Source organism: Notothenia coriiceps, unplaced genomic scaffold (genome assembly GCF_000735185.1).
Source record: "Notothenia coriiceps isolate Sejong01 unplaced genomic scaffold, NC01 NC01_scaffold00037246, whole genome shotgun sequence".
Taxonomy (NCBI): Eukaryota; Metazoa; Chordata; class Actinopteri; order Perciformes; family Nototheniidae; genus Notothenia; species Notothenia coriiceps.
In genome coordinates, this window is record NW_011369947.1 from 1,339,622 (window position 1) to 1,354,300 (window position 14,679).

The 14,679-nt window shown below is 41.0% G+C and overlaps 1 protein-coding gene across 1 annotated transcript in view; it reads left to right on the forward strand.

Moving 5' to 3' along the window:
- The window catches only part of LOC104966262 (obg-like ATPase 1), a 44,313-nt gene extending 30,183 nt beyond the window's left edge, over positions 1-14,130 (forward strand). The window contains 4 exon segments of the mRNA XM_010795445.1: positions 7,329-7,469; positions 8,018-8,114; positions 11,564-11,686; positions 13,712-14,130. Coding sequence (XP_010793747.1) covers positions 7,329-7,469; positions 8,018-8,114; positions 11,564-11,686; positions 13,712-13,807 — 457 coding nt within the window. The 3' untranslated portion in view covers positions 13,808-14,130.
- The last annotated feature ends 549 nt before the right edge of the window (positions 14,131-14,679 follow it).

The following is a 14,679-nucleotide window of genomic DNA, read 5'->3' on the forward strand; positions in this document are numbered from 1 at the left end:
TTATTTTTGTCATTGTCAACAAATGTAATGAATACAAATAAAGGTCCATCTTATCGTATCTTATCTTAATAATTGATCTTAGTATCCAACCACAGTTAAAGAAAGAGAATAAATAGTTTTTTCCTGAGTCTGATAGTTGGCCTGTAGGAGGAGCTTTGACAATTAAAGTAAAGGAAGCTCTGACTCAGGACAGTGACAGCATGTTAGAGCTCATATTTCCTCACAAGCCTTATCCTAACAGATCATGTGGTAAATGCATTCTTCATTGGCTCAATTTAAGAGTTGTCTTGTATTTGGTTATATGCAATTTTTTGTATTAAAGAAACTGAGCAATGAGTTAAGTTCTGAGTACCAGTCAAAATTCAGAGACTGAAGAAAAACTGAGATGAGGGGAGACTATGATTCACTGAAAGCCACTCCATGAAAGCAGTCACTACAGCCCACTTCAGCTCCTCCAAACCATAATTCCCATAAACACAACTGAAACTTTATTGAGTGCAAAACCACTGGCTCCAAGTTTTTAGGAGCTACTATCTGAGGAGTTAGAGTTCCCTTTTCAAAGCCACAAGGGAGATATACGATCCCTTGCTCCTTTATTTTGTGCACAGCCGTCCACTCTCTCCTCATTCAGTGTGGGAAACGCTTTCCCATGGTGAGATGTGTCCCCTGCCCACAGTCAGTCCTAATGGATGCCTTTAGCTAGCTTTCAATGAGAGAAAACAACAGGAGAGGCTGTGTTATACAACTGAAACAGATGGTACTAATAGAGTCCTGTCGGTCCAGTTAGCCTGGTTACTGACTGACCCTAGTCAAGGTAATGAAAGGACACTGCTGACATGTCACATGTCACCCCGTTGTCTTTGTTGTGTCTTGGTGGTGAACACACAGTGCTGTGGTTGTACCTAATGAGACAGACCCTAAACTTAAGAACAAAAGAGACCATGGAAGCTATTGCTGTTTCTCACAGTTCATAATATATGTAGGCACCTCTGTCGAAGCACAACATGCTTGCTTTGCTTTCTTCTGAAGGCGCCCTGGGAATAGTTCCCCTGCAAAGCCAAACTTTGGCATTGCAAACATAAAAAGAAATGTCTGCTAGTTTTAAAGTCTGTCTAATGATAGCTTTGGCTTTTTGAGCTGTGCTTTTTATTATCTTAGCGATAAGGTTAAGCCCGAACACACATGCCGCAGTGAGTTGCCTGCAGCTTTGGCAGCTCTAATGAGACAAATAAATGAATTTAGTGTTGCCACATACAGCTCCTAAACGCTTATTATCAGGATTATTGTAGAACTGTTATGAATCAGAGAGGGGAAAAGAAGATGCAGGATTGGAAGGGGACATGATTGGCTGATGTTACATATGTCCTTGATTACCTTCCTTCTGCTTTTATTCTAATAAGTGGCATTCTTTGTACTCCCTAGGACAGCTAGACAGTCTGACACACGATGAGAATAAATATTGCATGTGGTAGACATTAAGCTGTCATCCTGGAAAGAAAAAAAAGAAGAGATGGAGAAATCCGTGTGGTGTTCTTCGGCGCTACACTTTGCCTGCTCTTGTCACAATTGTCACATCTTGATGACTCCCCCCACTCTACCCCAGCCCCCTTATTTTCTCTCGCCCAGTCAACTGCCTTGAATGACAGCATGGATACCCCATATAGAGAATTATTTTGGGTGATGTACAATGTACCATAGCTTTGATAATGTCTCCTCAACAACCATCGTAAAGACAAAATTGGGAAACATGTTTTTAGGGGTTTTATCTATCACGTGCAAACATTTAAAGTACCAAGATGCGTCTTTAAAACATTTAATGGGTGCAGTTATCAAAGAAAAAAGTTGTTCAAAAAAGCTTGTTACCAGCATACCCTCAAGGTTTGTTTCAGATATGATGTGCGATGATGCTCTTAATTAAAGCTGCTCCCATTGTGCCTGCGCTGGGTTCTGTTTCCTCCAGCCTGTGATTGCTTTGAAGGCTGAAAGAAGTTCACAATATTGGAGATAGTATGTGTGTGTGTGTGTGTGTGTGTGTGTGTGTGTGTGTGTGTGTGTGTGTGTGTGTGTGTGTGTGTGTGTGTGTGTGTCAGTGTCAGATCTCCTTCCTTCTCAGAGACTGATGTGCAATGCCTTTTTCCATCCGGCCAAGGCCACAGGGAGCAGAGAGCGTCTGCACTCTTGTCGCCCAGAAGCCCACCACTGGGAGGATGAAAAGCTTCCCACAGAGCCCCCGACTTCCCAGCCTTAAAAGCCACCATGAGCTCATACCTCTCATATCTGTCTCCCTTCACAGGGGAAGGGAAGAGGAGGGGGTTTGTATGCGCCGTGTGCCGCAGCATCCTAACCCTCTGGGATGCTGTTCCCTCCAAACTGGGATCAGCATAACACAGTCCCCAGGTTTATTACTGGATGAGTCTGAACCTGGCGTGTAAGCCGGCAGCTGGCAAGATTTGGGAAGGTGCTCAGTAATATGTTGGTATTTGACCTGTGTGCTGAGGTGCCATTACGGTAACACCTGGATTCAAGGCTTTTATTGTCATTTGTACATAGCTACAGTGTAGATATGTCAACGGAAATCTTAGGTCACAGGCTCCTCAAACAGTGCAACACAATACAACTAATAAAATAGTGCAAGTAAATACAAGTAAAATAGCGCAAGGAGAGTCTATACAAGAAATTGGAATGTGATATATTAGATCAATAATTTGTAAGTTGCAAACAGATGAATGTTATAGATGTTCTTTCAAAGGTTCAGGTGTTTAACAGTCTTATGGCCTGGAATGTCCCTGAGTGTGGTGGAGCGAGACGGTGGCAGACAGAACAGTTTGTTGCTGGGATGATGGGGGTCTTTTGTAATCTGGCCAGTATTCCCAAGTTATTTAGGACCGCCTGCCCGATCCCCTTCCCCGGGTGTGTCACTGATGAAGCTGTAATGGATGCAGGTAGTGGATTACTCTTCAGGTGTGTCAGCATTCAATTGCATCTGAAAGGAGCACTCAAACTGGAGATGATGGCCCACCTTTTACAGGCTTAACTCCTAATAAAGCCAACTTGTATGAATGCATGTCAGACGCAGGCCCAGGTTATTGTCTCAGGTAGCTGCCCCTGTACTTTAGAAACTCCCATTGTTTTCTCCTCCTGAGCCATTTAAGCAGATCAAAGCTCTGACAAAGCCCAGGGAAGCCCCGGGCGTGCGGAAACACAGGAATTATCCCCCCCTCAGGATTCCCACACAAAAAGACAAATAGACTAGCCCCAGAGGGTGGCCCCCTGTGGGATGTCTCCATTCACAGGCAGCCTGTTGTGGAAGCACCAATTGCTGTTTTTTTCTTCTCTCATTTCACAATATATTGTGCTTTAAATTGGATGCATTGTAAATACAGCAGGCATCAAATCTAAAGCTTAGAACAAATAACACAACATGTTTTTTGGTATAGATAAACAGGTATTCACTCACCCTGCTTGTTTTTATCAGTTAACAACATAAACCAAAACATTATAATAATTGCATATCATGTTTTAGATTTGTAAGAGTTTGATAATGGAACTATTTTTCCTCCTTGAATCGAGAGCAGCGGGAGAAGCACAAACATGGCTTGTTCCTTAGCTTTGTTTGAGCCTTCAAGCTGGTGAATGATTAGCAGAAATAATGTCCCTGTCACCCTTAATCACATTAAAACGTGGTTAACATTTAATTTTTCCCACTTGATATGCAAAACTTTCCACTTGATTTGCAGCAAAGGCCATTGGAATTCCATTATAAAAAGAATAAAAATTTCAGGCATCATTTGTTCAGAGAGGGATATCAGGACCAGAAAGTGCTGAATCTTTCTATTAACTGAGCAGTGAGAGATGGCACTCAGTGCTGGGACATAATGGAGACTGACAAGACACACACACACACACACACACACACACACACACACACACACACACACACACACACACACACACACACACACACACACACACACACAAAGACAGACACAATCTCGGTCACTGGATTTTTGTGTGTAGCTCAGACTTTTACAACAAATATTTTACAAGAACAAATATTGTATCTATCTTTTTCTCATTAGGATATTTTACATTTTCCCTTAAATTATTTTTGATCTTTCTTAAGCAGAAACCTACGTTGTACATATTTTTAGATTATGCTATACTTTACATACAATAGCCTGCACTGTATTTTACGGCTATATTATTGATAAGCAAACGTTTGTTCACGGCCTACCTCTATCAAGGTTGTGTTCATCAATATAGTCTTCTTTCTGAGGTGTGTTGATTCTCTTTTGTAGTTGTAGTATGTAATTTGATTGGTTGATTATGTTTTGGTCTTTTTTGTATTACTTTAAAGTCTTTGTTTCCTTGTTTGTATTGTTTGTTAGGACCCCTCTAAAGTCACATGGTTTATCTCAAAGAGTTTATCCTCATGAATAAACTTGTACAACAACAAAAATAAATAATGCCAGCATTTCAAACATGTTCTTGAGGAGATACTGAAGCGATGCCGCTGAGCAAGAGCAAAGAGTCCTTGATGTATAGAAAAGATGCTTCTCCTCAACACCTTGATTTCTCTGAGATACAGATTTACATGGAGACCTTTATGACTCAGAACTTCATGGAGAATCTGCAGCATGTTTTACATAAACATTTCCCCAATTTACAATTCCTCGTACAATTTCACACAAATAATTGGAAAGGACATAAATACAAATTGCAAAGTGGCATGGGCAGACAGCGGGGAAGTTGACAGAATCTGTTTTGGGAGCCGTGTTGACGGAGCATCAAAGCTCTTAATTGACAGTGCTTTGTTTCTGGAGTTGAGGGAAGGGGGAGTTTCGTGTTCCTGTGGCAAGGTGTTTGTCTGGTCCTGTGTCACTCAGTGCAAGGACCCAGAGGCCCCCATGCTCATTTGCAGCTCACGTTCTCCGTCTCGGCATCACATTATTAAAATCATCCCTCAGCCTTCTACCGAGAGCCTCTTTGTTACTTGGCTGGCTTGGCTCAGCTCTGTCAAGTCTTCACCAATTACAGTCTCAGGTACAATGGTCTATTCAAAGGATCACAGCCCTTGACTGGTGTGGAGAGAGTGATTTGTGAATCATTATTCAGCCGCCTGTAGAGTACGCAATACCTGAGGAATGCAAATAACGTGCCACCAAATAGACAGCTGTGCGCCTAAAAGTGACAAACTACTGCTGTTATTATCTCAGATTGGATTTTTCCCCTCTTGGAGCGCCCGCCATCTCCTGTCTTCAGCTTTTTTGGGCTTTGACTGTATTTTATTTTTCTGTCCTTTATTGGGGAGACATTGGTCGACTACCTCATTGCGGTGGCAGTCAAACGTCAGCTCCACACCCAACAGAAAGGGAAATATTAGGTTACGGCTCTTAATAGATGTGCATCCGAACAGACAAAGTGGCATATGAGGCATTTCAAAATTTACCCTGTAGTGTTATCTTATCTTGTTGGGAAAAACATCCAATCAAAACAAAACTGTGCTCTCCCTGCGCCCGTTACCCTGTCCTATATTGTATATTGATAATCATTATGTGGCAGCAGTGATATGGTGTAGGTGATAAAGCAGTGACATTGTTATTGGAATAGATGTGGTATTGAGGTGGTCGGGTTCCTCCCAGTCTTTGATTCTTATGGGCTTTAAACAGGAAACTAGGATTACAGATAATGACAGGGACCCCTTTAGAATCAATCCAGCCTAGGAGCTGTGTCGGGGCTGCCGTGTGAAAATGGATTTGTGTGATGCTGTTCTTTGAGACCTGTACAATCCCAGCCCGAGAGCTGGTGGGGCTAATCTCATAATTGCCCTAACCCCCTTGTATTGTTCGGACTGAAAGTTACCATTAAGTGTGAGGATATCTTTGTCATGCAATGTCAGGTGTCCCGCTGGACTGGGAGACAAAAAGAGAGAAAAACGTCAGGTGGTGAAGAGAACAACAAAGACATTTAGGAGTAAGGAGACACTTTGCGGTTAGTTTGTCTACTCCTTCTTTGCTCTACGGTACAAGGTCAGTTGGGGTCTATTTGTCAAATTTAGTAAAAGCTTTGTGGTGTTTTGAAGTAAATACTCTCCTACACAGTCCTTGTAGTATACTTGTACTTGAGAATTTCAATTTGTTGCTAGTTTATGTGTCTACTTTATACGTTTCATAGGGAAATGTTGGCCTTTTTACTCCACTACATGTATTTACTATTTACAGTTACTCTATTGTTATTTTCCATGTTTGATCAGCCTCTAAAACACGATGCCATGTCCTTTTATTCGTACTTTGAATTTATAATAAAGTGCTTTACATCATATCCATTAAACGCCAGTGCATTAAGAATATTCCAGCCCGTTTTCAAAACAAATCAACTTTGCACATTTTTCTTAAAGGGGACCTATCATGCAAAATGCACTTTTGTACGTCTTTTATACATGAATATGTGTCCCCGGTGTTCCAGGGAACTCACCAAGTGTCAGAAAACACAACCCTCTCTCTTTTCCTCCATACCCAAATCTCTTAAAAAGGGGCTGCAACGGATCTGATACAGACTGATCCAGCTTTTAACACTTCTATGACGTCACAGAAGTGGCGCTACGGCTATTGGGCCAACTCCACCAATCAGGAGGGGACAGCCACGGACATTGCCGTTCGAAAGCGCTGGAGACGCTGTAGTACATATGCCAGGCCTGTAGGTGGTGCTGTTCTCACAGAATCAGCCCATGCAAAGACAGTGTTAAATTGAGCAAAATGAGGAATGGCTAAAATGCATGATCTGTTTGGTATTTTGAAAAATAAAAAGTATAAATATGCCTTATATAGGTATGGTCCTACACTATATTATTCAAATATAGCATGATAGGTCCACTTTAATATTTCCAGTGCAGCAATTGGCCTAACTGTCTCTTGTATCGAGATGTAAATGTTTTTATTCTAAAAGGTTGATTTGAATATAAAACATTGATTTGTTTTATGTATTTACTGCACTAGAAGGGTCCATCTATGAGTACCATTACTTTTGATTAATTTAATATATTTTGCCTTTACCTTTAGGAGTTTGAATGCAGGACTTGTATAGGAGTACTTTTTTACTGCCATTGTTCCTCTTTAAATCTGTGGATCTATGCTTTTCAGTGTGAGCACATGCCAAGTCAGGATGTTTACTTGGAAAGAAGTCAATCTCTGAAAATAATACCACCTTTGAAGTGCAGTCGCCAAAAAACACTCATATGTTCAGCTGCTCTCATGAATATGCATACACCAGCAGATAACAAACACTTTGTTGTGAATCAAGTCCTTTTGTGGCTGCTGATTTTTACCCAGGTTGGTGAAAATCAAGGAGTGGGTGGACAGCCATGACCCCGGAGCCTTGGTCATCCCCTTCAGCGGCAGCCTGGAGAGCCAGCTCCAGGACCTGAGTGAAGAGGAGCAGCAGAAGCACTGCACCGAGCACAAGACGCAGAGGTTAATTAGCATTCAGTCTCCCCACACTTTATTATCAGCTGTGTCCTCCATGCACTCCTTTAATTGCATGTGCTGATAGAATAATAAATGGCAGAGTAATTACCATTATAAAGCAAAGGATCCCTCTTCTTACTGAACAACTCAGTCAAAGGGTTTTCCTCTAAATTAAGTTTTTAACTGTCATCTGTCATCTGTAGGTATAATTATAACTTGGCCGTTTTAGGTTTATTGTTCTCGTGTGAAAACCTCTATGGAGAGAAAAATTGTGACAGCAGATGTTTTTTTCTCTCTTGGTGCAGAGCAAGGCGCCGGGTTGAATTCTTAAAAATGCTAAATGAGTCTACAAGCTTTCTAATTAATCAAAGAAACCATTGGAGAGTTGAATGTCTTATGAGAGACGAAGTGACCCATCTTATTCACTTAATGAGTTTATACTGGAATGAATGGGGCCTTGCCACTGAAGTGAACTTTGTCTAGGCATCAGTGGCAATAAATAATACTTACACAGTTCAGACCCCTCGATTTAAACTGACATTTCTCTCCACCAGTGCCCTGAGCAGGATCATCAAGGCAGGCTACGCAGCCCTGCTACTGGAGCACTTCTTCACCACTGGACCAGATGAGGTCCGTGCATGGACCGTTCGGGTAAGAGCAGGCTGCCTGCTGTGCACACACATATGAGTGTGTGTACCAGATACACGAGCACATACACACAAACGAATACACACTGTGTCCCACGTTCCACCCTGCTGGCACCCTCACTGATATCACACACTTTCAACTTTGTCATGGTTGTGCTTTAGCTAGTCATTACAGGCCAAGGATAACTTCAATTACTGGTGAGCTGCTGAACAGTGAAAGTGGGGGCTACATTGATTGAGGAGGGCAACAATTGATTTTGCCCATTACGTCCATGAGAATGTTTCCATCCTGTGCAGATCTGCCTGCCCTCCTCCTGCCGCTGGAGATAAGGAGCCTGTGCATTGTGCCTGCCTAATCTGTGTGACGGAGGTTGTCTGTGCCAAAATTGATGTCGCTTTTCATCCGACTGTTTGTGGGCCTTGCAGGGGGCTCCTCCTCCCTGTGTGTCTCAGTTTACCGAGGCCGGCCCGCCAAGAGCTTTGTGCAATGGGATTGCAGGATTTACATCAATACAGATGTTGGCTTTGCGTGCTGGTATTGTGTAAAAAAAAAAGAGAGAATCTTGAGTAAATATAAGCATTGAGTGCAGATATAAAGAGGTATTTGCCTGTGGTTCCAAGTTCACGGCAAATCATCTAAATATTCTCCTTGATTTTCAGTTTTTGTTCAATAGGCTGCTAAAAATCTTTTATGACACTAGATAACAGGATATTTCAGTTTATATTCATTGGAAAAAATCTTGCTCAAAGAAGAAAATCCAGAATTTCATCAAAACAAAATCAGTGAAATATGTAATTATCTCGCTTCTAAAAAGATTTCATGATGTTTTAAACATGGCATTTTTAGTTTAGCTATGGTAGTTAACTAAGAAATAAATAACATTAGGATTGAAATAGTGTCCAGGCACTGATCTTGTGTGTGGTCAACAATCGTGTTTAAAGGAACTTTAAAGACTAGCTGCAAAATGATCTGTGAGTCTGAACACCTACATTATTTTTGTTTGTCACAAAAAAAAGCTCAAGGCAAACATTTTATTTTTTTCCCTATAAATCCCTTTTCCATGTGGGATGTACAGGTCGACCAGTTATCTCATAGGAGGACATTTCCAGTCTTATGTTGTCATTTTAAATGAATAAAGAAGCCAAATGTGCCCCAAGTCCAGGTTTAGGTTCACAATATGAACTAATGACACAGAAATCCATCCTAACATCTTGCTATCATATTGTTATGCTTACAAAAAAAAAATACAGACTCTGTGACGCATACTGTGTATTATTTAATTTTTCTTATTAGAAAATGAGAAAAGGTGACCTGGGGATAAAATGCAAAAAGCCCCTCCCTGTCAGTAAGGAACACAGGAAATCGTAGTAAAATATAAGCTTTGGATCGCCTGCCAACAGGATGCCACATGCTGATACTACATTTATCCGGGAAATTCAAATGTTATTACTTTGCAGAAAATGAACGACCACAATGATTACCTATATGTTTTGCTATTGACTAAATCAAACAATGTAACTAAATGACACCTTGAACTAGGAAAATATAATCATTATTTATTTTGATAGTAAATGTGTTGTTGCTAATCATGAGACATGTCCACACAAGTCTGTAAACAGTCTCTCTGTACATGCCAGAGGGAAAGGTGAGCTCACATCCTTCTTTCTTTTTTTACACAGGACACATTACATTTTAGTGCGATGACATCACTGGGTTTAGACGCACACTCGTCTCAGCATGACTGATGTCCTCACTATATACAAAAAAATCTTGAAACACTTTAAAGGCATCCTCAAAAACACGCGTGTCCTCGTCGACATAAATGATTACAGCCAGCCTTGATTGTGTGTGAGGGGCATTTAGTCAGGTAAGCATCAGTGAGTAACTATATTAAGCCAATACGTCTTGCATTGTAAAAACTACACTTAGTAATGTCGTGTTCCTAAATCCTTTACCATGCTTTATTAGGCAGCCTCGAGGTGACCATTATCTATCAGCCTGCTCTGCATAGCTCTTAACTAGGACAATGTGGATCTCTTGTAGTGCTCCATATGAAAAAAATCCCTCCCTTAATCTATTTTTCTCCAGATAGACAAACCTTGATACTGATTAATGGAAGTTAAACTCACAAGCACTCCGTCAATGAGATTGCAAAGAGATGGTAATGTATTAGAGTCATTAAATACGCATCATTCTTTTGGCATGAAATATGTTGACCCCAACCTGATTATATACATAATTAAAACTGCTCAACAGTTCCTGAGCACGGAGCTGCGGAGCGAGCAGGTCGACAGGCAGGAGTCATAATGATACACAGCAGCCACGTCACTTATACGGGTCATTTGTCATTTCTGCCCTGCATTATTCCAGTGCATATAAATTGCACATTTCATCAGTCACTAGTTGTGTCTTACATTCTTTAAAAGAGGATTTAAGGTACAAACGATTTATAAAACTGTTTAATTGTGTTTGTAAATTGGCATCTAAAATAACTTTAAGGGCAGCTCCAAATGTATGTATTAAGAATACAATTTAAATAACTTAAAACAGCTTAACAGCAGCCCTGAATCTACAGTATTTACATTTAATTGAATGTACGAAATGAGTTACCGGTACCACTTTATAATAAGACTATAAAGGGTTTATAATTAGGTTATGAATTAGGTTGTAAACACTTTATTAATCATTAAGAAGAACCATTTATAAACCAGTTATATACATCAACACAGGCTCACTATGAACTATCAAGATGACTAAGCCTTATATTGACTACTTAGCGAGAATCAACTCAGTGAACAACAGATACCAAGGATGCTGGCTGATGAAGAAGATGAAGTAAGCTAGGTAGCCAATATAAGGTTTAGCAGTACAGATAAATGTGGGCTCACTATTTGGCAAGCAACCGGTCACAGTTGCCCTGTTTATCTCATGTCTTATAAAAGCTTATTAATGACTTATAAAGGGTTCACAACCTAATTAATAAATGAATTACTAACTATTCGTAAACCCTTTATAAGGGTAGTCTTATTGTAAAGTGGTACCGAATTACCTAACTCAATCCAAAATAGTAAGGCCTAATGCAGTGAGGCCTGTACCACCCTGGCCTCTCACTGCAACACTGGGTCTTCTTGCTGTCATGACCGGAGAGTCGAGCAGAGACCCACAATGAGGCGAGATTGCTTGGACAGAAATCAATACCAACATGGAATGGGAATCAGAAGGCATTGATAGCAGTGCTGGGTCCTTATCAGTGTCCATGCTGCCCTAGCAAGGCACAGCAGAGTGGAAAGCTATCCAGAAATCAGGACTGAGGCAAGAATACCCCCGACTGAAAACACCCTCGAGTGATGCTCACATCGCTATCACCCTATCAAACACAATGTCGCTCGCATGCTGTAATCCATCTTCTCCAAAACAATTCATTTGTCCTCTCTTTTCCTTCCTCGTGACAGAAAGGAACTAAGGCTCCACAGGCTGCGGGGAAGATCCACACAGACTTTGAGAAGGGCTTCATTATGGCGGAAGTAATGAAATTCCAGGATTTTAAAGAGGAAGGCAGTGAGAACGCTGTCAAGGTGAGCAGTCAGGGTGCCAGAGGAGATGAGGGGAAGTCTCCTGTGATCAGTGGAGCTGACAGTCAGCACACAGCTCCAACTGCAAACTGCTCTTCACCTTTACTCAGGGGAAGAAATTACTGCACACACTCCAGCACCACTCCTGACAAGCCAACTGATTCTGGCTCTAAACACTGCCATTCTGCTCCAGCTGTGCATATCTTTATCACAATGTGTCTTAACTGGCTGATGGCAGCTCTTGCTCGTGGCTCAGCACCGTCTCTTGGAGGTGGCACTTCGTTACCTCACCAGGCATTTATCAGATCTATAGAGTGCGCTGTTAGCTTAGAGCTCTCTGTTGCCAAATCCCCAAGCCACTGTAGTCGGCATGTGACAGTGATAGAAAGCGGCAAGTTAAATAAAGTGTGAAATTCCTCAAATAAGGACTGTTTCATGGGTGGGTGGTGCAGAAATGTGCCTCGCATATCTTATGTTATGATGGCCTGTGTTTGTTTTTGACCTTTTAACTGGGCTGTGTGTTGTTCATGTGCACGCTCCTGTCAAATGTAATAAGGGATTTCATGGTGAATTTGTAAAGACAATAACTGGGCAGCAGGTACTTTGCAAAATGCCTCAAAATGCGTCTCCCTCCTTTAATAAGTGTTGTTTTGAGGCTTGGCATTAATTTAGTTTCATTTTGGAAAACTGTAATTTGGTAATTGAAGGTACAGAGTTAATAATCCGTTAATCATCGCTGTTGGAAGCCCTTCATATCAAAGATGCTCTTTTTTATGTTTCATTTCTGTAAAAACACATTAAGAAAATGAATTTTCAGTTGATTCATTGAAAGCAGAAGTTACTTAAACCTACTATGTGTGACATTTGTGAGCGACAGCAGTGAGCCATGCTGTTAAAATCCCACTATCACCACCATCGACTCCATGTGCCCACTTACAGACTCAACTAATGTAATTATAGTGACACACAGGGAAGTGCGGCGCGGACCAGTGTGGAAACGGGGCACTATGAAAACATTTAAATCTCCTTGCTATTCAAGCCCTTTTTAATAAGTATTTAGAATTTAATGCAGCGGCAGTGTATTGTCCACACCCATCATAAGCCGCAAACAGAGGGCGAAGCGAGTGGGTCTCTGGGGACTTCCACCATTGTTATCCGAGGTTCAGATCTGAGTGTCAGGCCCTTACTGCATGCTCTCTTACTAATCCCTTTCTGGGCCTCATAAGAACATGGAGCGTTTCTTACTGTGGCATTAAAGTCTGTGCTATTTAATGCCAGTTGTGGGAATAGGCTGTCTGAATAGGGCCAGTGTACGGGGATATCACATTATTAGTAATCATATCTGCTTAAGCCAAGCTTGCTGCTCCAGATGGCTGCTTTCAAGTGCAAATGAACCAGTTAGACGTGTCTGGTTTAATACATACTCAGGAATCACAAATAGCCATTGATTTTTTTCCCTGTCTCCCTCGCATGCAGTGTTTCTGGTGGTATTGAGCTTGGATTAAATGGTCTCCTGAGCCTTTAAAGGGACATTGATTCTTCTAATTAATTGTGCGCCGTGCAGAACCAGAATGCATAAACCTGTCTGTATTAGCACTTCAAGTCAATTATTTTTGAGTTTGCCGGGAAGGAGAACAAACACTTACTGTATACAAAAGAAATGTTAGAACTTATTCTGTTTCCTTGAGAAGTTTGATAGTGCTGTAATCAAAGACTTATTAACATTTTGTGCTTGTGCACATGAAACTGAAATGGGCAGAAGAGACGATTATTCACTCAGTGGGAATTCAGGCCCCCCTTGAACAAAACATGGTTGTGTGTATGTTTTGTGTGTGTGTGGGGGTGTGTGTGTGTGTGTGTGTGTATATGTGTGTCTTTAACAGAAAAGGGGGGATGAGATTTGCGAATTAATTGGAGTAAAGTCATTTAATGTGATACATTAGATTGGATACTAATTCGTAACTATTACAATGTACACTGTTATTATGCGCTTTATTGTTAATTTTCTTTTTATTTGTTATTTTACAGGCGGCAGGGAAATACAGACAACGGGGAAGAAACTATGAAGATGGAGACATCATCTTTTTCAAGTTTAACACACCGAATGCACAAAAGAAAATTTGACACAAAAAGAATATATTTGTTTACATAATGACAGTGCTTGTTACCCCTTTTTTTCTTCTCTTGGCCTGATACCCACTGCCACACACTCACGTTCTGTAGGATCAAATCCCCTCTGATCCAAAGCACAGGTTCAGTAAACTCTGACAGCTTTGCTATTTAAGATCAGGATCGGCCCCCACTCCAAATTGTAGCAGAATTTGAAGGAGCATATTACTCTCCAGATACCTCATTAATCTCCATCACGGGTGCCAGCACTGACACAGCTGACAGCGGGGACAATGCCACCTGCTCTTCTCCCCCTGCTGCAGATAATGCATGTTTTACAGTAGCCCAGATGTCTACACTCAATAAAACATTTGACAAAACCAGTCTGTGTGTGTTTTGGGATGTCTGTATTGAGTGGGAAGCTGCATGGGGATGGTGATAGCGGTCCTGCCGACCACTGATTAGAGAATTAAAAGACACAGCTGACATTGACTGTAGCAGAGAGGGTACAATTATAATTAAATCTGTTAAGTGATGCTGATTTGAGAAGGGCACATGCAGGATGCAGGTGTTTCGGCCAAAAGAACCGGTCAGTATAAATGATTATTTGCAGAGTGATTATTATTCACTGTCGCTGCAGTTCTCTGTTACAATCTTTAAAAGAGCTTCTTTGTTATGTTTATAGTTTCTTTCTCCTGTCCTGAACAATCAAGGTAAATACACACCAACAAATAAATAAAAGAAATATTCATTCAAACCGAATTTTCACAAAAACGTCTACATTTTATAATATTCTGTATAGTATGAAAATAGAGGTTGACACAATCCACAACCAGAAAACGATTCCTGTTGTCTGAAGTAGTGTTTTTCTCGCCCCTATACTTTGT